Source organism: Lepidochelys kempii, chromosome 1 (assembly GCF_965140285.1).
Source record: "Lepidochelys kempii isolate rLepKem1 chromosome 1, rLepKem1.hap1, whole genome shotgun sequence".
In the NCBI taxonomy this organism is placed as follows: domain Eukaryota; kingdom Metazoa; phylum Chordata; order Testudines; family Cheloniidae; genus Lepidochelys; species Lepidochelys kempii.
In genome coordinates, this window is record NC_136380.1 from 135,612,960 (window position 1) to 135,639,787 (window position 26,828).

The 26,828-nt window shown below is 40.0% G+C and overlaps 1 protein-coding gene across 5 annotated transcripts in view; it reads left to right on the top strand.

The window, feature by feature from the left end:
• The window catches only part of PRPS2 (phosphoribosyl pyrophosphate synthetase 2), a 38,771-nt gene that overhangs the window by 5,636 nt on the left and 6,307 nt on the right, over nt 1–26,828 (top strand). The window contains exons 1-5 of one of the 5 annotated variants that reach the window (XM_073354936.2): nt 4,576–4,757; nt 11,293–11,485; nt 16,372–16,470; nt 18,023–18,147; nt 22,471–22,644. In XM_073354936.2, coding sequence (XP_073211037.1) covers nt 11,372–11,485; nt 16,372–16,470; nt 18,023–18,147; nt 22,471–22,644 — 512 coding nt within the window. In that variant the 5' untranslated portion in view covers nt 4,576–4,757; nt 11,293–11,371. Of the gene's footprint in view, nt 1–4,575; nt 4,758–11,292; nt 11,486–16,371; nt 16,471–18,022; nt 18,148–18,429; nt 18,557–22,470; nt 22,645–26,828 lie in introns of those variants that run through there. The other 4 variants (XM_073354923.2, XM_073354929.2, XM_073354942.2 and 1 more) reach the window with 4 other exon arrangements.

Sequence of the window (26,828 nt, forward strand, 5' to 3'; positions counted from 1 at the left end):
CCTTTATATTTGACACCTGTGTAAACAGATAAGCCTTGCCCTTAGGGTCAACTAACTCATGTTCAGCTATGGCAGCAAGTCCCACGGACGAAAGACTTTAACTATAAATTCATTGCTGCTGTTCATTTAACAGTCTTTTCAAAAATATGTGCATACATGCTTTTGTGTGCAGGTCAGCTGATATGCTTATGTAACCCCTGACTTGCAAATGAAGCATATGAAAATCACATTGCCTATACAATCTGGAGGAAAAAAATGCCCCCAAATCTTCCGTCTTCCTGAGAACCACAGTTAGAGCTCTGCTTGCAGGATAGAATATGGGTAAATGGGCACACTAAAGTTTTTTTTTTGTTTGTTTTTAACTATCTTAATCGAATATACACATAGGGTAGCCAAAACCCAATCTTTAGTGTTTTGAATTTCAATGCTAACAATTTGGATTGAATCCAGAAATTAATATTATCTGAGCCCTGAAAGAGACGCTGTGTGGCAGTGACATTTTGTACGCCATGAAATTTCTGAAAGGTCTGAATGTGTAGCTCCCAAGTAGAGTACATTGCAATATTTCAATACAGAGGTGACTAGATAGAGGACCATTCAAGAGGTGGGTAGTAGGGAAGATGTATGGTAAAAATACTGTTTATAGTTGAAACATACACTTCCAACTTCTGTGGAGAACATCAGTGTGTTAAACTGAAATTTAATCTAAAACCAAAGGAAGCATTTTCAGACACTAGAAAAAAGTGGGCATTCTTTCATAAGAAACTGCTGTGAATGTGAAAAGGGATCTCCAGCCTAATTTCTATGAAACAGTCAATTAAGATTCAGAAGTGAATATAATGATTTAGAAGATAAATAACCTGAACTTGGTTAATATCTATGCTGTAGAAATAGGTGACACAAGCGCCTTTGAGGTTACCTATTCTGTTTAGGTGTAAGGATCAAACCTCTTTGAAGGTGAATGCTCTGTGGTTCTTGATCAGCTTGTTGTTGTTAAATCTGAATTTCAGGACAACAAGAAGTATAAGAACAGTTCAGCAATTGTTGGTCAGCTCCTGATCTAAACAGAGCTTTGAGATTTTTGTAATGTTAAACTTTTACTTTCTACATGCACCTCTTACCCCCACATATGAAGATACCAGATATTGATTTTAATATTAAAGGAAATTGTTATTGAATGAGATCTGGATGAAAGACCTCTATGATGATCCTGTGTACTTACTTTGGGATTTTAGTGTTTGTTCTCCATTGCCAAGGTCATTATGAATTAACAACTTCATCTTCAAAAAATAACCATTCCCAGTGTAGAAAAGAACACACTGTAAAATGTTTCATCACACCACCTACCCTCTCAAAGACCAGTAAGGACTATATTAAAAAAAATCACCACTGGAAAAAACCAGTACATCAATAATTGAATTTGATCAGATGGTGGTTGTGTCTGGGAGTTGAGTTGTGGGCCCTGTAAGAGTGGCAAGTGTGCTGTGGGCAGCCAAAATTTTAATATATTGCATTCATAAAACTATTTAAAATGTAGACAATCATATTCCATATTAAAATAGTCTTATCAGCAATATCTAGTTTTGAAGGTTATATAGATACACACAGAATTATTTAAGAAGATTAAGATTTCAGAGTTAAGCATTCAGCAGTTTGTAAATGCCATAATTAAGGTTGCTTGGGTCATGTGATCATGTAATTAATGACTAGCATAATGCACAAGGGGACAGATTTTTAAGGCTGTACAATCATGAAAGCAGGAGGAGGGCAACCCTGCCACTAAGTGTGGGGCTAGGCCACAGGAAAGTCCTGTGTCATAATGTGCTTAAAATCCTGATTGCCTTAATTTGGGCTGTAAATATATAAGAATACTTGGAGTGGTGGTGGAACAGAAGCCTTACATATGGAAAAGAGCAGTGTAGTGAAATATGAACGCCCCATTTTTGAAGGCTTTCTTTGCAGTCTTAATGGTTAGCGACTTTATTTAAAAGTAAAGAAGAGATGAGAGGTGTCTCTGCTTTCCCCTTCCCCAAGCCAACTAATCTCCCATGAAGACATGTCCCATACTTTGGGACACACTGGATTGGAGCACAAGTCAAAAGGTTCTATTTCTGGATCTGCACCAAATCTCTGAAAATTGGTGCCTGAAATTACTCATCTGTAAAATTGAACTAAAATCTACTGTGCTTCTCATGGGTATGTCAAAGTATTATCATTTGTAAAATGAGTAAGATTCTCAGAAGGGTACAAAAGGCCAGATTTTAAAGGTATTAGGTGCCTTTGAGATTTTTTTTTCAAAAGCACGTAAAGGGCCTAACCCCCATTAATTTAAATGGGAGTAAGGCACCTAGGTGCCTTAAGTGACTTTGGACTCTGAGCCATTTTCGAACGTGAACAAGGCACTTAATAGCCGGAATCTCATTGGGGATTTAGACTCCAAATTGCCTAAGTCACTCTTGAAATAGAACCTAAACTTTTTTTGAGGGCAAATAAAATATTTATCAAGCAGTCAATAAAATGACAGGACAGTCCAAACCAAGCACTTCTCAAAGTAATCAGCCAGGTCCAGATGAAGTTACAAAAAGGGATATTCATTCTTTTGCACAAAGTGAACAGCCATCACAACGTGCATCAAAAAAATGGCTTTATCAGCTTCTCGTGCTCAAGAATTCCCTACAAAACTGCATGTGGATGGGGACAAATTATTTTGCACATCCTGCAATGTTCTCCGTTTGAATCTGGCATTTTGAGAGCAGTAAGCCTTGTACTATTAAAGCATTTAACCTTCAGGAAGAACTGCAGATATCTTCTGAAAGAAGCTCTAGATAAGAGCTAAAAAAGCACCTACTAGTTCTTCAAATTTAGAGAGGCAGAAAACTTATCTCCTGTTGAAAGATAAGATGTCTAGATCTTGGTTTTTTTAGAGGTATTCCACAAAGCTTCTGAAAAGCTTAACAAATATTTGTAATTTGGACAACCAGGTCTGAATTATCTGAAGGCTTGTAAGTTATTTGATCCTCCTTATGTTTATATCCTGCCAGAACACTGAATATTTTCAAGCAATATCTGGTTGTTTTTTTTCTGCCTGAACAAGAGCGAGAACTGTACAGAAAAAAGAGAGCCCCTGAAGCTATGTCTACCTATTTCTGTAGACCTCCAAGTGTTTTGGCTTTCAGTGAAGGAGAGAATTCTAAATATTGCCAAGCTGGCCTTGAATTGTGTAAATGCTGTCTCAAACTTTGCGGATGCAGAGAGAGGTTTTTCACTGTAGAACCTGATCCTTTCTGCCAGAAGGAAATTACTAAGTGAGAAAAATTTGAAAGCTTTGTTTTCTGTACTATAAATGAAAATACTGGATTGTACTGAAATGGAGGATAATGATTAGCAAAGACGTATGACTTTTCATGTGCAAAAGCCTGAGCAATTTAAAAGGACGTTCTACTTTATTTTAGGTATTGCTGTTTGGTGTTTTATAACGTAATTTAAATGAAAATACAGGATTATCACTGGAATGCAGGCTATTTGGTTACCAAGTATTTGTAACTTAACTTTCATGTATTTAGGAAATGGTGAATAGTTATTGTAACTTTTTTCTGTATTGTGTAAATTACCAGAATAATTGAATCTGATTTGATTATATTGCATTATTTTGTCAAAATATGCAGAATTTTTAATATTTTGGTGCAGAATTCGACCTGGGGTAATGCCACAAGTGCTACAAATTCTAAGCAGATGGGTGAAGCATAAAGCTGCATCTAGGACTTCGGTTGGTTTGTTTGTAACCTACTGTGAAAGATGTCACTAAGGTAAAATTACTCCGTGAGCGTCAACAGAATCTCTGTGTGAGAAGTTTAGGTAAACGGAGTGTTACCAAATAGTTGAATTTGATTAAACTACCCAAAACAAACATAGTTGTAATGTTAGTGCAAAGGCATGGATCTTGCCCCTTCTGTACATCCTCACTAAATTACATTGTGTAAACATAAACAATCCAAAATGGATTAATTAGTAATTAGGCCCTGATACATCTACAAAAGTCACTTTATTCCAGTAATATATCTAGGCTTTTCAGAATTTAGTTATTTTTCATTTTGACTGGGTATCTATTTTTAAGCATTTTTTCTATTTTAATTTTAACAGTTGTGGGATGTTATGGGAGGCGATCAGACAATTTAATGTCAAATATTGATTCAAAAATTTTTAGAACTGTTAAAACAAACTGTCAACATCACATGTCAAAATACACACGGTGAATATCCCTAAACTCTTGTTTTCAAGCAGCATTTCTCTTTGCTTGTCTATACATTTTGATTATTTATGGAAATATGTTTTTGTTTTGCGCATGTACAATGAAGTAGGTATTTGATGTTTTACCAACTAAAAATCTAATACTTTCAAGCCCAAGTATATCTAGGGTATCTGTTACAAAATCTCACTTTTGTTAGCTTAGTATTTTAAGGAAAAAAGTGTCTACTGATTTAATTCATTCTCTCCTATCTCTGTGCTGTTGTACTTCTCATTTGTCTTCACAATAGATGGTTTTATTGAATCTCTCTAGGAACTTTGTATACACTTGCGTGTAAACTGAAGACACCAAGAATTAGACAAACAACTGACAGAAGATCATACTTCTCTGAAGGAAAATTCTGACTAATTTATCCTTTTATTAAATTGCTGTATAGTGGCTAAGGAATGAGCTGCATATCCAATCTGATTAGTTGTTGCTGTCTCACACTTCAATACTGAACTTTGAGAAGGTAAACATTGAGGGTACTAACATGTTGCATGACTGTCTTCAGCTAGCTGTGAGAAAACCCTCTTGTAGGCAATCGTACTCTTTCACCTATAATTCTGTGGTACCTATAATTAGATCGGTGTGGCCAAACTTAATGGCCCTCCGAGCCACATATTTCAATCTTCAAAGTTCGAGGACTGGGGCACACCTGCCAGGGCTTCAGCCCCACTCCTGCTGAAGCCCTGGGCCCTGGTAGGTGTGTCTCGCAGGGCAGAAGCTTCCATTGCACTACCCCACTCAAAGGCGGAGGTCCTGAGCGCTCCCCCTCCCCCCGGTCTGGTAGGTGGAGAATGGAGGGTCTTGAATGGTAAAAGAGCCGCATGTGGCATGTGAGCCACAGTTTGGCCACCCCTGAATTAGATGATCACGAAGTGCTATGAAAACATTAATTTCAGCCTGATTTCAGTCCTTAAATCTTTGTGTGCACGTTGCCGCAGAGATTTGCATACACATGGACTAACAGCTCACACTTATGCCTACAAAATTAGTGTGTATTTCTGAGGTGAAAAACATGGCCTCAAATCTCTATACACTTTGCGTGAAGGGAACGTTATTCTCATTTCCAAATGGGTCAGTAGGTTTAAAGGTTGTGGCTAGCTGAAGGACATTGGTAAGCAACTGTCATTAGTATACTGAGAGAGAGAACGGAGGCAACGTGGCTCCCAGTGCTATGTTCTTTTCCAGGTTCTCAAACTTCATTGCACCACAACAACCTTCTGACCACAAAATTACTATATGACCCCCAGGCAGAGGGCATGTAACCTTGGGCTTCGGCCCTGCATCGAGGGGCTCAGACTTCAGCCCCAGCAAGTCTAAGCCAGCCCTAGTGACCCCATTAAAATGGGGTCGTGACCCACTTTGGGGTCCCACCCACAGTTTGAGAACCGCTGGTCTAATCACTGGAATATACTTCTCCCAAAGGTGTATATACGTACAGAATGCATAAGCTACGTTATTGGACTCATGTGAGCTGTTCTATCTTAATGAAGTATTTTAGTAATGGCCATAAAGAAAGTTAAAATGTTATAATACACTGTCTTCTACATGTAGTAAAAATGAATACACTTCATTTAAAAAATTTTCCCCAACTACATAACTATTTACAAATTATTGATTACTTCTAAGTGCTACAATCTTTCTTCCACTAAACGTTCTCTCTGTCATTCTGAGAATATTTCTCAAGTTTGGCAATATCTCCTTTTTACATTTCACTTATTCCTTCTCTTTCCCTTGTGTAATAGTTCTCCTGATAGGCATAAAAATAAGTCTTTAACTTTAAAGATGTAGTTCAGAAGAAATGTTACAGGGTTCTTGCACATGGTGATATTAGGAACCATTTTCCTAATCTCCTTCAGACCTATCCCAGAGTTCTCACATGCTAGGGCAACACGTGTTTGTTTTGTTTAAGCTGTTTTCAGCAAGGGCACTGAGTCAAAGCTGTGGTGATTTCTTTATTCATCATTTACTGTGTTCTTGGGGGGGGTGTGTGGAATATCCTTATTCAGCACTTACGAGTGGACCTTAGGTGGCCATTGCTGAAATTTGTTCATACATTTTTATTATATTTGTTTTGTCTTTTATTATTTTCTCAAGAGTATGAGAGAAGTCCACTTTAGAGCTAGATTAGTAGGATGAGCACAAACACAATGTGGTTTGTTTTTTTTAATGGCGCTTGGATATTTGGATACTTGATGTACGTGTGTCACTGTTGTCCCTGCCTAAACTGATGGTCCCATCTGCTAACATGAAATTAATTTTTATTTATAGGTGGGGCCTATAATATCATTATCATTCTAGGCTCTTCAGCCCATTTCTCTTCTTCCTCTTCCTCCCTCCCCCCTCCCCCCCCCCGCTTGATTAGTTCCACCTATCCCTTCCATCTGTCATCTCTTCTCAACCCCTGGCATTATCATTAAGGTTGCTTGACACTTCCCATTATAAGGCACTGTCTTCAGTTGTTTATAACTTTTAACCATTTGGGATGAAATGTTATAAGGTGTCTGCCTTAGGGTGAATTTTTTTGTGTGTGGAAATTTCAGCCAAAATGGTTCTGAGAATGAGGCTAGGAAAAAATATTGTTTTGTCTGTTATAAAATTCTGGCAACCTTTCTTTTAAACAGTTCTAGTTTCCCCCATGCTTTGGAGCAGGGACTTGAAATTTGATAGAAGTGTGGCCTCTTTCAGGGTTGTGCCTTTCCCATCCCCATGAAAATTCTCCCAAATATTGGTCAAGTTATAAGCCTTTGAAAATTCTCGGTTTGCATATGATCAGTAGAGACTTGGTAGAGCTTACAAGCTAATCACCAAAGATTCCATCCTCGCAGAGTGTGCTCAAGCTTCACAGCTATTAGTGTTGACCAGAGTTCATGTGCCATGCCTGCAGAGTGAAAATGCATGAACCTTCTTCCTCAGGGTTACGGGGTGAAGCCAGACCTTCCCTGTAATGACTGCTCTGGTTTGGGACTGGGCACTGGAATTGGCAGGAGGAAGTGTCTGTCTCCTGTACTGTCAATGATCCTCCCACCTGCTGGTGCCCAGGTAGCATAGAGGAGGAAGCAGTCCATCAAATGCAGAGGGGAGGGAAAGAAGTAGATTTAGGACAAGGAGTCTGGTGAGACTGAGACTAGAGGATGGTGGGGGAAGGTCCTGGGGCATGGGGGATCTTTAGGATTGGGTTGGGAAGTCTGAGGCGTGGAGACTGGGATGAGGAGCCAGGGTGGAGAAGAGATAAGAGACAGGGACAGATGGAGGGGATAGGTGGAACTAGTCAAGCTTGGGAAGGTGGGGGGGAAACAGGCTGAAGAGCCTAGAATGGAACCCAAGATTCTGCAGTCTCACTGTTCCTCTGCTGTCACCACATATCTGTGAAACCCACTGACCCATCTGCCTCTAATGCTGGGCTGCATAGAAGATGAAACCTACTATTGCTGTCAGTTAGTCTGGTAGCTCAAGTGACTGAGGCCTATAGTGGATCTAAACATCAGTATGATGCCCCCAATGGGATTTGTTTTACCATTTTGCCTTTTTTAAAAACCTAGGAAATTGCACACCAAACAGTGATGTTAAAAGAACACTAAATTTGCGTAGTCAAACACACAAAAGTTAGAAAATTCCAGATTTAAGGTTGCCTGTGAATCCTTAATTCAGACCTGATGTGCATATGCATTATGCTGCAGTCTTTAATTACATGTTCACTTCCTGTTTTTCCACAGGACCCCTGCTTTTAGTGCACAGAATAGGGCCACACATTGAACAGCAAGGAGAAAACAAAATATTGAATAGTGAGCACAGTCCATTCTGTTTGTAATGTTCATGTGTGTATACATGCAATACAAGGTGTACTTATCCTTGTTGTAGGTGCTTTATGACACATTTAAAAAAAAAAAAAAACCTACAGTACACCCTCGCTATAATAAACCTGTTGGGATTCAAGCCTTTTGTCTGTTATAGCCAGGGGTTCGTTACAGCGAAAGGACAGTCAAAACACGAATGATAAACTGCTGGAGTAAGTTAATGAAATCACTTTGGATAAAGGTGTTAGCTAAATTAATTAATAACATAACTACTTGTGACATGCATCCTGTACTGTGTTAATTTATTGAGGAACACACAAACACAAATTCCAAATTGAAACAGAACATTCAAAACCAGTCGAACATTTTCAGTTTTGATTCAATTAAAAAATAAAAATTCTAAACATGAAGTCTCAATTCTAAAAAAAAAAAGAAAAATTTCATCAGTTTTGCTTTGCCATGCTGGTTGCATGGAAGCTCTCTGAGCCAATATCCGCATTTGACAGAGTTGTAAGGTATTTATTGCCTCAACCCGATATTTCCATCCATGCAATAGCAGTCTCTAACCCCTGTACTACCTCAGATGCAAATGGGGCAGGGGGCACTGATTCGTCTGCCTCCTTAATTTCATTTTTCTGGGTATTTGACATCTCTCGCCCCCGCACCTCCCCCAACACTTCGGCAATGATGTCTTCCACCGTCAGCATGGTGATCACTGTACACTTATCTACATGAAGCCAGTCATTCACTACAGCTTCAGGATCCTCTACTCCAATGGTTCTCAACCAGGGGTATGCGTACCCCTGGGGGTACACAGAGGTCTTTCAGAGGGACAACTCTGTATTTGCCTAGTTTTACAACAGGCTACATAAAAAGCACTAGTGAAGTCAGTACAAACTAAAATTTCATACAGTGACTTGTTCATAGTGCTCTATACACTGAAATGTAAGTGCAATATTTATATTCCAATTGATTTCTTACAATAAAGTAAGCAATTTTTCAGTTATAGTTAGCGGTGACAATTTTGTACTTTTATGTCTGATTTTTGTAAGCAAGAAGTTTTTAAGTGAGGTGGAAACTTTGGGTATGCAAGACAAATCAATCCAGAGAGAGGTTGAGAGCAGCTGCTCTACTCCATCCAGCAAATGAAAGCATCCGGATATCCAGCGGAAGCTAGTCATTGTCGTTTTCCAGTTGTGCATGCATGTTCAACATCCAGTACTGTACTGTAGATGGGATCTAGGTACAGGTTTGTTAGACTAAGATTTGTAATTATCAATTATGATATAGTGAGGGTGTATACTTCTACAATCCTCATAATTATAATAAAGCATCTGAAAATATAGTTATGATTTTATGGTCTCCACCAGAGTCATCCTTGTTCCTTGCAGCTACAGAAAACAAATGGGTCAGTCTGAAGGGTGGTGAACTAGGACTAGGGTGAGTTCCCAAGCTATAGGGCCTCATGAAACCGTGACTTCTCCCTCTAGTTTCTTTTATGAGCAGGGCTTCAGCTCCTTGTGATTGCATTTGTGGCAGAGTGGTTAGGCCATTTGAAGCTTTATAAATCTGACTGGCTCATTGGGTTATGAACCCAAATATAGACATGGATTTAAATGGGCTGATAGAAAAAGTACTTCCTGCATGGTAATACTAAGACAAGAATACTATGGTGTGTATGCTTAAAGAAAAGAGACAAGGTGTTGAGGCTGTATAGCTATAAACTTTTTTTCAATTGGACTGACTTCTGTAAGTGAGAGAGACAAGCCTTCAATCTTACAGAGAGCTGCTCTTTAGGTCTGCTCTTTAGGTCTAGGAAATACATTCAGAGTGACACTGAGGAAGAGCTCTGTGTAAGCTCTACAGCTTCTCTCACTAACAGCAGTTGACCCAATAAAAAAATATTACCTCACCCACCTTTTCTCTCACATTCTGGGATTGACATGACTACACCAACACTGTTAAGTTAGTTTAATGTCTGTGATTAGTACTGTACCATGTAGAAGGTCTCTGTTTGGTTCAAGAGTTCGATTTCTTGCCCTTTAGTCTTGTAGGGAGTAAAAGTATTGTACTGTTCCGTGCTCGGCCTATTGTATTTTTTTTAAAATTTGCTTTCCCCTCTTAAATGAGCTTTAGCTGTGGTAGAAGATGTCATATATTGCATGCTGCAGTTTCTTGGGAAGCATAAGGCATTAATTTTGTGTAAAAACTGAACATTGTAAATCTGTGGAAGACGGGAGAGTAAAATAAAGGGAACCTCTTGTGTTCCAGTGTAGAGAAACAAAGAAAGCAAACCCAGTTTAAAAAAGAAAAAGCAGGCTGTTAAGCATTTTCAATTATGAGCTGAAGTAAAAGCTTCTTTTCACCTGCATTTGAGAACAGTATCTATTTCTTGGTTTGAATAGTGTGTTTTAGTGTGGAAGAAAAAATTCATTTTTTTTATAAAGCTGTCTAGAGGCAAATATTTTCTCTAGCTAAAGAAACAAGTGGAGTGATTAAAACATCTAACAAGATAGATTAGCATTATTTCATGGGCATGATCTTTTAGTGCTCCAAACCTCCTTTGGAGACGGCAATGAGACCATGTAAAACAGGTTAAGATTTTCTTTTCACTGTCTACACTACCACTTACGTCAGCATAATTTGTGACTTAGGTTGGTGTAACTTCTGCTGCTCAGAGGGGTGGCTTATTCATACCCCTAAGTGCCAATGTGAACAGTGCTATGTCAAATGAAGAGCTTCTCCTACTGATATAGCTACTGCCACTCGTTGGAGTTGGATTAATTAAGTCAACGGGGGAGCTCTATCCTCTTATCTTAGTGACCACACTAAAGAGCTTACAGTGGTGCTGATGTAAACTTTCTAGTGTAGCCATAGCCTCAGTGTTAGACTGAATGAGAGTGACTTCTGTTCTTTATCAACAATTATTTTATGCAGCTTGGTATAAACCTTTTAGATGGTGAATTTAGAGTAAAATAGCAAAGTTGAGGTTTTTTTTTGCAGTAGACATAGTAAAATGTACTGTATGTGCTAAATGAACAATTATATAATCTACACATATTGGACTGTCAGAACTACTGAGAGCTGCTATTAGTTTTCTTTTTAAAAATCCATTTCATGAACTCAGAATTGTTTGATCCTAGAATTCTTTCTTCTGTTTAAGTACTTTAAATAATTCATTGGCCCAACCTTACTCTTTTTCAGTGTAGAGATTGGTGAAAGTGTGAGAGGGGAAGATGTGTATATTATCCAGAGTGGCTGTGGAGAAATCAATGATAACTTGATGGAACTTCTCATAATGATTAATGCTTGCAAGATTGCATCATCGTCCAGAGTGACTGCAGTAATTCCATGTTTTCCATATGCCAGGCAAGATAAGAAAGACAAGGTAGGTGAGGTGTGTTGAATTACAAAGCCAATATCAAACTACACTCTAATTTCTTTCCTATTTGTCCCAATCGAAATTTTTAAAGCTAATCAGGGAGGGGATAGCTCAGTGGTTTGAGCATTGGCCTACTAAACCCAGGGTTGTGAGTTCAATCCTTGAGGGGGCCATTTAGGGATCTGGGGCAAAAAAAAAAAATGGAGATTGTGCCTGGTTTGAGTAGGGGTTGGACTAGATGATTTCTTGAGGTCCCTTCCAACTCTGATATTCTATGAATACTTTTGTAAATGCTTCTAGGAGACTGACCAGACTTCTTTACTTTGCCAATATTTGCCTTTCTCAAACATTATGTAATCATTAAAGGACTGTTTGGTAACCAAAATGAGTAAGACAAGCCATTACATTAATCTTATATTTTGATAAACAATTTCAGCTAGCATTCTGTTCACAGGTGCAGGTATTGTGTTTTTTCAGTCTTCTAGTTCGGAAAACTCCTACAACAAGTTAACTTCAGTTTTGAGGGCTGTATTGTTTTGGAGAGTGTCTGTCTGTAATTCAACACTTCTGTACATTTAAAAAAGAAGAGTATACCCTTTCTAAACTAATTCAGTTGTTACATTTTAATAAATAAATACTTAAACGCATGATATATTTTATTAAACATAATAGAGGTCATAGAGATATAGGAAAAGAGAAGAAGTTAGTAGAAGTGAAGAACGACCACTAGAGTGGGAAAACTGAAGTGCTCTAACCGTTCTTCAGGTAGCTAGTGAAGATGGGAATGGGAGCCTTGGATAGATAGCTATCCCTTTTTCTGTGTAATCTAACAGTAAAACATTCCATTAGCATCCCCTTGAAGGGGAAGGAACAGTCATTGTACTAATGAAACTATTTGCCTGGAAAACTCTTCAGTCATGCTGCTAGATATTTAGTTGTTTGTTTTGAGTAGGACATGGTATTAATGCTGTAAGATAATTTGTTAATAGAAAACTGATACTTTCAAGTTAAACACTTACTTGGATGTTCTGGATCTGTGCTCCCTAATATCTAACTTAAATCTTCCTTGTTGCAAATTAAGCCCATTACTAGTGCCCTACCTTCACTGGGCATGGAGAACAATTGATCACCGAATTCTGTATAAAAGCCCTTAACTTTTTTGAAGACTGATCAGGTCCTTCCCTTATTCATCTTTTCTCAAGACTAAAAATGCCCAGTTTTTAGCTTTTTCCTCAGCAGTCAAGGTTTCTAAACCTGTTTTGCTCTCCTGTGGATTTTCTCTCCAGTTAGTCCACATCTTTACTGAAGTTAGCACCCAGAACTGTGCACAGTATTCCAGCTGAGACCTCACCAATGCCAAATAGAAAAGGACAGTTTTATGCCCTGGATCATACATACAGCACATCTTCCACCAGGAAGTAGGTTTGCTACCAGTGCTGAGAACCTGAAGGATCCCCTCAAGGATCATATCCCTTCCACTCCACCTCCTCTCTGGCAACTACCTCTTCTCCCTCTCTCCTCCCCCTCTCCTCTAAGGCATGACTACACTTGCGAGTTAGAGCGCATTAAAGCAGCTCCGGGCATCCTAACTCATAATGCGTCCACACTGGCAAGGCACGTAGAGGGCCCAGACTCATGACTGGAGCGCTCCTGGTAATCCACCTCCATGAGAAGCACGATGCTTGCTGCAGCCCGGCTGGAGCACCAGAGTGCCAGTGTGGACGCCCTGGTCTATTAATGCGCTCTGATCAGCCTCCAGAAGCGTCCCACAGTGTTCTAGCCACTCAGGTCATCACTTCGAACTCTACTGCCCTGCCCTCAGGAGACCAGCTATCAGACTCGCCCTTTAAATTCTCTGGGGATTTTGAAAATCCCCTTCCTGCTTCCTCAGCAAGGCATGGAGTGCTCTCAGATCTTGCCGGGTGACCATGCCTCCACGCGCCAGGCGATCCAGTATGGAGCAATGGCGAGGTGCTGGACCTCATCAGTGTTTGGGGGAAGGAAGCTGTCCAGTCCCAGCTGCACTCCAGCCGTAGGAATTACGATACCTTTGGGCAGATATCCAAGGACATGATGGAAAGAGGCCAAGACTGGTATGCCCTGCAGTGCAGGGTTAAAGTGAAGGAGCTGAGGAATGTGTACTTCCATGCTGCTCCCCCCACCCAACCCCGCAGCCCTTGTCCCAAAACTCTTTCCCTTGTGACCCCATGTCACCTCGAACCCACTTTCCCCAACATACGGGTACTTATCACCACCAGGTGCTTCCAACACCTGTGGCTTCACCACCCAGCCACCATTAAGTAAAAGATATCGTAGCCCAGGAAAGCGACAGGCACTGCAACTCAGTGCATCATACATAGCAAACACCAGTTCCTACTAACATTGGAACCATTGCACTTCACTCCCATGCAGGGCACCAAACATTAGTGGTGGCTTTCAGCCTCAAATTGCTCCCTCAGGGCATCCCTAATCCTTGCAGCCCTATTCTCTAATAGCCCTAATCTCTGGCTCTTCAAATTCAGCCTCCCAGGTGTTGAACCTCCGAGGTCCGTGCCTGAGTGAATCTTTCACCCTTCACTTCACAAATGTTATGGAGGGTACAGCATGCGGATATAATCGCGGGGATGCTGTCATCGGCCAGGTCCAGCTTCCCATACAGACAGCGCCAGCGGCCCTTTAAATGGCCAAAAACACACTCCACAGTCATTCTGCACCAACTTAGCCTGTGGTTGAACTGCTCCTTGGTGCTGTCAAGGCTCCTTGTGTAGGGTTTCATCAGCCACGGCATTAAAGGGTAAGCGGGGTCTCCAAGGATCACAATGGGCATTTCGACTTCCCCATGGTGATCTTCTGGTCTGGGAAGAAAGTCCCGGCTTGCAGCTTCCTGAACAGGCCAGTGTTCCGAAAGATGCGGGCGTCCTACACCTTTCTGGTCCAGCCTGCATTAATGTCAATGAAATGCCCACCGTGATCCACAAGCACCTGGAGAACCATAGAGAAATACCCCTTCCTATTAATGTACTCAGAGGCTAGGTGGGCTGGTGCCAGAATTGGAATATGCATCCCATCTGTCACCCCTCTGCAGTTAGGGCAACCCATTTGTGCAAAGCCATCTGCAATGTCATGCATGTTACCTGGAGTCCTGGTTCTTCTGAGCAGGATCTGATTTAATGGCCCTGCAAACTTGCATCAACACGATTCCAACGGTCGACTTTCCCACTCCAAACTGAGCGACCAATCGATAGCTGTCTGGAGTTACCAGCTTCCAGATTGCAATAGCCACCCGCTTCTCCACCATTAGGGCAGCTCTCAATCTTGTGTCCTTGCGCCACAGGGTGGGGGTGAGCTCAGCACACAGTCCCATGTAAGTGGCATTTCTCATCCAAAAGTTCTGCAGCCACTGCTCGTCATCCCAGACTTGCATGATGATGTGATTCCCACCCCTCAGTGCTTGTTTCCCAAGCCCAAAAGCCACATTCCACGGTGGTGAACATGTCTGTGAATGCCATAAGCAATCTCGTGTTGTATGTGTTATGCAAGTCGACATCATTGACTCCTCACTGTCAGTTTGTAGTTTAAGGAGTAACTCGACTGCAATTCATGACATGCTGGCAGGACCCATCAGCATATTCCTCAGCAGTTCGGGCTCCATTCCTGCAGACCAAAAGGGAAGACAGAGTATGCAGTACAAAAACCGTTGAAAGATGGCGCCAAATGTGGACGGAAGCACAGGGATTGCTGGCATGCAAACCAATGCATCACTGGCATTGGGACAGGACCCAGAATGCCTTGCACTCCCCTGCCCTCTCCCACAAGACACAGCGCCAGAATGGGAAGAGGTGCTCTGTGGGATAGCTGCCCATAATGCACTGCTCCCAATGCCGCTGCAAGTACTGCAAATGTGGCCACGCCAGCATGCTTGCTGCTGACAGTGTGAAGACACTGCAGCACTTTCCCAACTGCAGTCTCCGAGGGCTGGCTTAACTCGGTGCTCTACATCAGCAAGTGTAGCCATGCCCTAAGAATCAAATACCACAAGGTATGAAATCATTGGTGTTGCAGGTGTTTACCAATCCTCAGAATTTAGTGCAATGTCACTTCAAAAAATCAAACCTGTATGACAGTGGTACTAGTATATACAAGAGAAAATAATCAGAGCTGATTAAAATTTAACCAACTTTGTAATCAAAACAGTTAGGAATTCTTGCTGTTTTGTCTCCTTTTCCTCTACTTGCTATAGAGCTAGATAAAGTTTTGAGGGTGGGAAGTTGTGGCTAAATTTTTTGGGGGGGGTGTGTGTGATTTTTTTTCTTTTCTAATATCTCTAAGTAGATATTCTTGTATATAGGGATGTAAAATAAATAATTGTATGTGTTGTGATCCTGTAACTAAAGAGTGTATTTAGGTTTGATTTAAGACTGTACCATCTTGAGTGCTTATTAATATTAGTGCAATGTTTCTGAAATTATTAAATGCCATGCTTAACATTAAAAAAAAGCTTCTAAATTTTGCCAATAGTAATGTAATAAGTAGAATGAGCAAACTAATTTAAACAACATTCAGAAGTAATATGGTCTATCAGGGTCTCATGGCATTAATAGCAAGACTTGCCACTAAATGTCTAACTCGGATACATTACTTGGACATGAGGAATTCTTCTGTACCCATTTAGTCATTTGTCCCATTTCTCGATTCCATTTATCTACTTTATTGACTTTCCATAGCATCATTATGTTGATATTTTTGTTTTGTTCTATCTGAGATTAAGAAACAATATCAGGTTGGGATATTACAGAAGATGTAAAGCGAAATCTCTAAATGTGTAACTAATATAAGTCTCTTAAATTTAATTTGACTGTATCTTTTTACAATTTTGTGAAACATATGGCTTGTTCCTCCAGAGTCGTGCTCCAATCTCAGCAAAACTTGTTGCCAATATGCTGTCCGTTGCTGGGGCTGACCACATCATCACCATGGATTTGCATGCCTCTCAGATACAGGTAATTACAAGCTCTTGTTGACTGCAGCTTGGAGTTAATCTATCACATTAACTCAATAGGGAAGCTTGTTACCAGACCACATTCCTTTCTGCTTTTCTCACAGCTGTGAGAGAGGCTATTCTGATGCTCCAGGGAGAAGGGAAACTTGTGCTGGAAATGGCCCACCTGTTGATCACTTTAGATAAGCTATTACCAGCAGGACAGTGGGGTGGGAGGAGGTATTGTTTCATGATTTCTGTGTGTATATAAAGTCTGCTGCAGTTTCCACGGTAAACATCTGATGAAGTGAGCTGTAGCTCACGAAAGCTCATGCTCAAATAAATTGGTTAGTCTCTAAGGTGCCACAAGTACTCCTTTTCTTTTTGCGAATACAGACTAACACGGCTGTTCCTCTGAAACCTGTGTACCAAAGATTATTTAAATATACATAGTTTAAAGGGAAAATTTAAGAGAAACAAACCTTGCTTCTGGATAGAGACCAGGCCTGACCTAAGTAACTGACTTGCTAATATTAACCTCATTCATATCTCTAAATCTGAGTGTTTGATAGAATTGGGTAAAACTTCAAAGTGTACTAGAACCCCCAGCACATACCGTGCACAGGCAGGCTTCTATTTATTGTATTTTGTAAGTATTTAGTACAACTAAAGTATTTTGCTAATATAATGGGGGTTTCTAATCTTGCATACTAATTCATGAGTGTTAATTGAATGTAACAGTAAGTTATAACTCTTTCTTTACTTCTATTTTGTCAATTATGTGTTAATGAAAGTGAAGAGTTTATAGCTTTAGGTAGAACCATACATGCATGGTAGTCACTGTTCCGTGTCCCTGTACACAGCACTATCAAGCTTTCTTATTTCTTACTAGCAAACACCCGCTTTTTCCAGTCTTGAGGTTCTAGTTAACCAGAACTACCAGTCACAGTAGATGTTGAAGTGTGGACCAAAGTCCTTTTTACTTGTACTCTAACCTGTTTCTCAGAAGTGGGAGACTATTGCATTGCAATCTTGTACAAGAATTACAGGGGGAAAAAAATATTTGTATCTTCTTAATCTTGAAATATCAGTGTTCATTTCTAGCACTTATTCTTTTAATATTAAGACTATTAATAATAATTTAATATTAAAATAATAAGAAATTAATTTATAATAGACATTACTTTTAGCTTATGTTCCTTTTTAGATAAAGTTTTTCATGAGAATAAATTAACTCGGCCATGTGTTTAAGGCTTCTTTCCCCCCCCAACAAAAAATTACCTTCTGGCTTTACAGTGTAAAGTCAGTAGTGATGCTTTCCCCTCCCTTTATTGCTAATGAGCAGGATTTTAGTGCTTGAGTTGACCTAACTGTACTGACATTGAAGTAAGTGAGAATTTTACTATTGACTTCAATGAGAGCAGAATTAAGCCAGTGTAGAACACTGTTTTGAAAATCCTACCCTACATGTTTAAGTTGACCAAGTGGTTGTTTTTTGTTTTCTAATTTTATTCTAAACAAAGCATAGTGGAAAGCTAATATATGTTAAGAACTGTGTTTCTGTTTGTTCTCAGGGTTTCTTTGATATTCCAGTGGACAATCTGTATGCAGAACCTGCAGTGTTGCAATGGATTAAAGAGAATATTTTGGAATGGAGAAACTGTATCATAGTCTCACCTGATGCAGGTGGAGCAAAAAGGTAGAGTGCAAACTACAAATTGTCCATCGAGTTCAACTATTTCTGTTTCACAGAAAGGAATACTTTGCTCATACTTGGTTGATTTATTTGTTTTATCGCTGAAAATCATATAAGGCAGTGGCTGTAAATGCTGATGGCTCCAGTTCCATTGTAATGAAACAATAGTCCTTCCAATGTAGATCATGCTTAGTTATATGTAGGAATTTTCTGTGCTCTAAAGGAAATATTTTCTCTCTCCCTGAATATGGCCTCCATTAGCTGAGACCCTGTGTAGGAGGAAAGAGGCTTTTCCTGCTGCATGCTCCTTTAGCAGTTACTGCACCTCTTCCCGCTTCTCTCTGGAGCTACATACATTTCCCTTCTCTAGTCAAGCATGTGGCCTACTTTCACTGTACCTGCTGGAGTATAGGTAAGAGCGTACTTGAGTCATGTTTCTTTTTTTTAAAAAAAAAAAAGGGAGTTGTTTTATTCCTGGCTAAAAATCTATTGACTCAAGTTTAGTAATGTGTAATCAAAAAAATAATCTGGTGGAAATATTAAACAAGCTTGGGGAGGCGGGGAGGAAATGTGGAGGTGTTAATTAATGGAATATTACATCAATCATGGCATCCGTTATTACTCATTCAGCAGATCATCTTTTGTTTTGGTTCTGGTCAAGTACGAATTGATGTCAGAATTCTGAATCATACTATCTGTGAAGTGACAAAGTACTCCATATAGATGGGACACTTCTCAAGCAGAGATTGTTGGTCATCCTGCTGATAAAAATCCCTGCCCATCGGCTGGAAACTTGGAGATTGTGGCAGGGAGGGGGAGAACAGTTAAGTCATCTAGTCCCTCTCATTGCCAGTGAAGGACTGCCATAAAGTGGATTTGACCAAAGCCTCATGTTTGTCACAAGTTTTAGATGATTAACAGCCAAAAAAGAGAAGGGAAGGGGCTCACTTTGCTACTTAATGTACATAATCTATTTTGAAGAACGAAGTTATAGATTTGGAGGAATACTGTCAGAAGCGTTCCATAGATAATCTAGTAAACTAGGCATACTTCCTTTTTCAGTCCAATATGATGTATTTGTTCCTTCTCTCTTCTTCTCCCCCCCCCCCCCCCCCCCCGCCTGAAACAATTCAGTCTTGTGGTAGAATTCATGGAGTGGCAGAGAGAAGCTGTCTGACAAACTTCTTTATACATTTTATCAGATTAATTGCTTTTTTACAAGAAACATTTGTTTGTATTTAGCATATCTTCATGTTGTAAAGTAACCAGACACTGCCTCTTGAAGTGGGGGGGAAATTATTCAAGATGGAAAGACAGACATTTATGTATGTTTCCCAGCTAATTACTATATTCTGTGTGAGACAGAGGACTACCTATACAAGCTCCACAGTTAACTGTGGATTTCTAAAAATAACTAGCAGTAACACAAGTTTATTGGAAGAGCAGCATGTTGGGTTTTTTGTTGGGTTTTTTAATGAATAATCTTGACCTAGATCTGGAAATATTGATAGGATAGAAGACTTGCATACAGTAGAGCCCCATTTATCAGACCTTCCCTTAACTGGCTCTTCATGTTTACTGAACAACCAGGACTCCAGGGCCAGACTCAGGTGATCTCTCCTGTGGCTGCTAGATGGCATTGCAGTGTCTCATTTTTCACATTCTCTGGTTTATCCACAATTCTGATTATCCAAGCTGGCCACAGTCCCAATTAGTCTGGATAAATGGGGTTTTGCTGTGTAGATATTGGATACAAGCTGGGTGAGTTAATATCAGTTATTGGACCAACTTTTGGTGTGATCTGAAAGAGCTCTGTGTAAGCTTGGAAGTTTGAGTCCCTCACCAACAAAAGTTGGTCCAATAACCGATATTACCTCACCCAGCTTGTGTCTCTCATCCAGGGAAGGACCAACTCTTCTACAGCACTGCTTACGTGTATATGATTGCCAAGGTTTGGAATATTTGGATTCTGTCACTTCCTCTTACAACCCCATCAATTGTCTGTTAGCCAGCCTATGAAAGATATTTTATGATTGAAGTTAGGCATAAAACTACTGTTGATTATTTGTGCTCCTGCATTATCAGGACCTGTTGTGAAAATATGTGCTCGAGTATATGAAAATGTAAAAATACTTTGACTTATCCCATTGTAGTCAAAAAGAGGTCATTTTGAGATTTATTTAAAAGATGACACCCCTCTGGAAACTAAATTCTAATACTGGTTCAACTGTGGTTTTGAGTGGTATTTAAGAATAGTCCCTATTTCAGAAAGATTGAGATTGCCCTCTATATGCTCGCTGTCTTTATTAATAGAGACCTGATTTTTTTTGTTTATTTTATTTAAGATTGATTGAATATTGGTATAACTTTTAAAGGAAAGTACAGTTTTTAGTTTTTTACAATCTTAATATGAAAAGGTATCAATCTTGTCAAAAATTTGTTATGCAGTGGCTAGAATTTAATATTTTAGAAGAGATTAGTATGTCCACAAGAGGTCACTCTTAGCATCTTATGAAATCTTTAGTAATTAAAAGTAGCGTGTAGATGAATGTTGTGAATTACTAACCAAGTGCTGAACATCAGAAAAGAGACATGGAGAATGAAATTAGTCAGGTCCTCCTCATTTACTCCAATATACAAGTGACTATAAGGTTAATTTAAAAAACCCACCTATGGTACTATGCATTTCAGTTGAAATGTGATTTTTTAAATGTGCAGATCTTTTATATATTAAGGATTTTCTAATGTTATCAATACAAAGCCTCAATTCTGAATTTACTTAACTCATCTAGTTGTGCTTAAATATTGCAACAATCTATTCAAACAGGGGTTCTCAACTTTTTCTTTCTGAGCCCCCCTGCTCCCTCCCCCCAAACATACTATAAAAACTCCATAGCTCACCTGTGCCACAACAACTGTTTTTCTGCATATCCAATAGATTAAAAGCCAGGACCAGCATTAGGGCATAGCAAGCAGGGCAGTTGCCTGGGATACCACACCACAGGGGCTCACATGAAGCTAAGTTGCTCAGGCTTCAGCTTCGGCCCCAGCGAGTCTACTAGCCCTGTTCTCTGGTTTATTTTGGCAGACCCCTGAAACCTGCTCACAGCCCCCCAGGGTGGCCCCAGACCTGTGGTCGAGAACCACTGTACTAGAAGCTTTTGAATAGTTGGCATGTATTGTGTATGCATAGCACTTGCCAACAAGATACTAACAAACCTAAACTTTTACTTGCCTGTATTTGTCTGTGCAATATTTGTTTCAAACTTAAATATTTTAGTTAGTTTTAAAAATCTCCTTTTCTTGAAGTCAGCAGCCTATATAAATTTAGCCTTTAATATTAAGTTGGTGTTTAGCTGATGAGGTGGGTTTCTTAACTACATGTAGCTTTTCTAGTTTACTTCCTAATTAAAACATAACCTGTTCTTTCCATCTTCTTGCAATAGAATAAGCCCAGATGTCCCCTAGAGAGTAGCCTTTCTTTTGGAAAGGCCATCTAAATCTGTTTTCACTACCCCACAATGTCTTTGCTCTTTTTCAGCACTACAAGAAGAAAGGCCCGTTGCCTTCATATTAGGGGGACATCAGGGCTTGATGTATTGCAAAGTCTGCTTGTAGCACTAGGCTTTAAACAGTTAGTTGTTTGGATTGTGCTCAAGGCCAGTTCTCTGATTTACTACAAAGCATTGTAAAACCTTTAAACATATATCTTTATAATACAAATATGAGTAGACCACGTTAAATTATAAACTTAATATATTATAACTGAACTACTGACTTAAATTCTGTTTGGGGTGTCTGAGTGGGGAGGAGGATGAGTAGTGAGAAATAATAACTGATCTGTATTTTTTCCGGATCAAAATGTGTTTTGGCCTTGACCCTTTACACTGGGGAAGTGATGAATACTCTTCTCCATCCATATAAAAGCACTAGTGGATTCTTAATTCTGTGTGCCCCAAATATGGCTAAACGTTCTTGTTCTCATAAAATATATTTGAATAGTGACCTTCTGTAAGGAAGGAGTTCAGTGCCTGAAAATTAGTCAGTCCAAAAAAAAAACAAAAAAAACCCTCATACATCTGGAAGAATGATTTTTGGTTGTCTTATGCTACTGTGGCTGTAAGCCCCATTGCTTACAGAAGAGCAGCACTGGTGCTACTACCCACACCAATATTTTGTGATATTTTAAAATGTTTTTTGGTGTGTGTGAACTTTTTTCTTCAAATATAAAGACCGTTATTTCTACAGCAGGCACATGCAATTTCTTTCCCTCTTGTTTCTGAAAAGTGTATTTTAAAACATGTTTGAATCTTTCTTACAACTTAGGGTTACTTCAATCGCAGATCGACTGAATGTTGAATTTGCTCTGATTCACAAGGAAAGAAAGAAAGCTAATGAAGTGGACAGAATGGTCTTGGTTGGTGATGTGAAAGATAGGATAGCTATTCTTGTCGATGACATGGCTGACACATGTGGCACAATATGTCATGCAGCAGACAAGTAAGTATTGTTCCACATTGACCCCATACCCCAGTGTACAGTCACCAGTCTGTTGCAAGCTGGCCAAATTGCTTGGTCCCCTCCCCCCATGCTTCCATTTCTGTTGGGTCTGGATAGTGTCTAGTTTTGTTTTTTTTCTAGGTCTGTAGGGCACACTTTTAGCCTCAAACCTCATGTCTGACTTCTTCCTTGGGACCTGGAGTGCCATCACCCTCAAAATCAGTGTCTGAGACCTACCAAGCTCCCTAGTTGCTTATACATGCTCTCTTAGAGCTCTGCCTAGGCTGTGATTTGAGTTTCTAGTTTGACCCCTTCAAGGACAACGTAGCAGAAAAGCAAGGAACATAGGCTTAGCAAAGAAATATCTTAATCACAGTGGCTTTACATTTAAAGTATGTGAGAATTATAAATCTTTGAAAATAGAAGTTCTGGCATAAACTTTGCCCGAGTCTGATCCGACCCCTTCCGGGAATCTAAGGTCTGTCTGCATTTCAGATTGCAGAGTCCCTCTGGCAAGTCCTTTTCAGATTGGTGAAGGTCAAACCCCCGTGCACAGACCACAACCTCACTCTCTCTCTTAAATAGAGCCTCATGGTGCTATCTGCTCCCACCACACAAGGAGTTCTTGCCCCTTCTTGTGGGCTCCTGTATAGAGGAACTATTGTTCCATGGTGGTAGGCCAGTACATGGGGAGAGTCAGTGGCCCTAGATTGCTTTGTCATGGCTTTTAATGCTCTTCAGTGAGGTGTCAAACGCTCTCCCTGAGCAGTACTTCCATGCATAGCATAAGTCAGTGAAACTACTCACATGCATAAAGTTACTCATGCTTAAACATTTGCAGGATTGGGACCTCAGGCTATAAATTCAGCAGAGCAGGGCAGCTTTTTTCCTGTGTGTTTATAGGACACCTAGCGGAACAGACTCCTCTTAGGAGCCTTTGCTATTACTATATATAAAGCGATGGGGTCTAAATTAGCTTTTACTACTCAGAGATTTTGGGGTCATTGTGGATAGATCTCTGAAAACATCAACTCAATATGCAGAGGCAGTCAAAAAAGCTAACCATGTTGGGAATCATTAAGAAAGGGATAGATAATCAGACAAAAAATATCATATTGCCTCCATATAAATCAGTGGTTCTCAAACTTTTGCATTGGTGACCCTTTCACACAATAAACCTGTGAGTGTGCGCCCGTTTCGCGACCCCCCCCCCCCCAATGAAAAATACCTTTTCTTTTTTTTTATATATTTGATACTTATAAATGCTGGAGAAGAAGCACGGTTTTGAGAGCTGATGGCTCACAACCTCCCACGTAATAACCTCACAACCCACAGTGTGAGAACCCCTGATATACCCACATCTTGAATACCATGTACAGATCTGGTCACGCCATCTCAAAGATATATTGGAATTGGAAAAGGTACAGAAAAGGGCAAGAAAAAGGATTAGGGGTATAGAACGCTTCTGTATGAGTAGGGATTAAGACTGCTGGGGCTTGTCAGCTTGGAAAAGAGACAACTAAGAGGGGATATGATAGAGATCTATAAAATCATGACTGGTGTGGAGAAAGTAAATAAGGAAATGTTGTTGTTTACTCCTTCTCATAACAAAGAACTAGAGGTCAAATGAAATTAATAGGCAGCAGGTTTAAAACTCACACAAGGAAGTATTTCTTCACACAATATACAGTCAACCTGTGGAACTCTTTGCCAGAGGATGTTGTGAAGGCAAGACTATAACCAGGTTTAAAAAAGAACTAGCTAAGTTGACGGAGGATAGGTCTGTCAATGGCTATTAGCCAGGATGGGCAGTGATGCAAAACCATGCTCTGAAGTCCCTAGCCTGTGTTTGCCAGATGCTAGGAATGGGCAGCAGGGTGATTACCTGTTCTGTTCGTTCACTCTGAACCATTGGCCACTGTCTGAAGACAGGTTACTGGACTAGATGGACCGTTGGTCTGACCCAGTATGGCCGTTCTTATGTTCTTAGAATACAAATAATAAATGATAGTGTGGTGTGAAAAACACTTAGAAGAATTCTCAAGGAAAAATAATTTGGTTTTGTTTTGACTATTAGAAATCCTGCTTCATCTAATGCAACAATTCTGGGAAAGGACCTCTGCTCTAGTTTAGAGTTACAGCTCAAAGAGGTGCTCTCCTTATATACCTAGCCACCATTCTTTTTAGGCTGAGTAAATCAGATGGAGCTTTTAGAGTTTACTTCTTTCAAATTCACAAGATTTTTCTGAAGACCATTGTAAATAAATATCTGTAATGTGCAAAACCATAATTCTTTTCAATATGATATGTAATGCAAAGGTTTATTTTGCATTTTCTAGCTCACTTCAGATACTCGGTAATACAAACGTCTAAAAACAAAGCTAATTAACTTACTTTTCCACCCCTTTATTCGAAAGGGGTCAGTACTGACTGAAAAAATGGTTCTTATCCTGACTAAGCAGATGGAAAGGGCTTTGTCTTGACGAACCAGGTTTTCAGCTAGCTTTGTTTTTAATCTATTGTCAGTGTATTTAAATAGACAGAACTGTAGTGTCTGTCTTGCCATCTCTAGAAAGAGTGTGATGAATCAAGTTGTTACTCCTGTAACAAAGCAGCCTTTGGCGGGATGCTACTGACTATCGATTCAGGACAAATTGCTTAGAGCAGAACAGTCACAGCCCAAGGCTGGGGGGTCGGTCCTTCACTAAGGCACACCAAACCAGCCAAACAGATGGGACTTAGGTTTTACCCCACTGGCTAACCAGAAGTCATACAGGCAATTCCTTCAGATGCTCCATTTTCCCAGTATCACCACCAGCACCACTCCTTAAGGGGGTGAATGCTTATGAAAACCAATACCCCAGAAAAGAGAGATGGTTCTCCTGATCCCAAAGGACAAAGCCCCAGACCCAGGTCAATACAGAAGTCAGATCTTACCCACAAATTACACTGTTGCCAATCATTTAGAATCTAAAATCTAAAGGTTTATTCATAAAAAAAGAAATATAGATGAGAGTTAAAATTGGTTACATGGAATCAAATACACACAACAATTGCAAAGTTCTTAGTTCATAGAATATCAGGGTTGGCAGGGACCTCAGGAGGTCATCTAGTCCAACCCCCTGCTGAAAGCAGAACAAATCCCAATTTTTGCCTCAGATCCCTAAATGGCCCTCTCAAGGATTGAACTCTCAACCCTGGGTTTAGCAGGCGGATGCTCAAACCACTGAGCTATCTCTCCTTCCCAGTTCTGGTTTGTTTCGGGCTTGGTGGGATTACTGCTGATTTTAAGCCAGTTAAGTCTCTGGAGTACAAACATCCCAGCTTGGATGTGTTGTTCAGTCCCTTGTTCAGAGCTTCAGTTTCAAGCACAGTTCCTCCAGAGGTCAGAACCAGGATTGAAGACTTAAATGGAGGGGTTTTCAGAGCCTTTTATATCCTCTGCCATGTGGAAGGAAACCCCTTAGTTCTTACTGTGGAAAATCACAGCAGCAAGATGGAGTTTGGAGTCACATGGCAAGTCACATGTTTATGCATGATTCAGTTTGCAGGTGGCAGCCATTGCTACCTTGAACATTCCCACAAAGGTTACTCGGATGTAGATTGGAGTCTCCCAAGGTCCATTGTCAGTGTTTCTTGATAGGACTATCCTGAGTAACTAAGTGCCCATTCTCAGAAGCTGACCAAATGCTTCTGATTCTACTTAAAATCAAACACATTGAGATACAAGTACATAGCCAATATTTATAACTTCAGATACAAAAATGATACACACATACAGACAGCATAATCATAACCAGCAAATTACGACCTTTTCTTAGACACCTTTCTTGACCTCCTTTGTACAAGATTTGATGCAACTATAGGACCTTGGTTGCAACAATGATCTATAGGGTCACACTTCATGTCAATAACGTCACAGCTCCATAAGGAGTAATTGGGAGGGGCCAGGCCAGTGGACTGCACCTGAGTATATATTTGACAAGTACCTGTCAGATGATCCAGGTAATACTTAGTCTTGCTATGAGTGCAGGGGACTCTTGGATTAGATGGCCTCTTGAGGTCCCTTACAGTCCTATGATTCTGTTCTAATTAATTGACTGAAGCAAGAATCACTTAGCAAGATCATGGCTCCTAGTCTCAGATGTGGTGTTTGCCTCTAAAAGTGTAGAGGAATTGGTAGA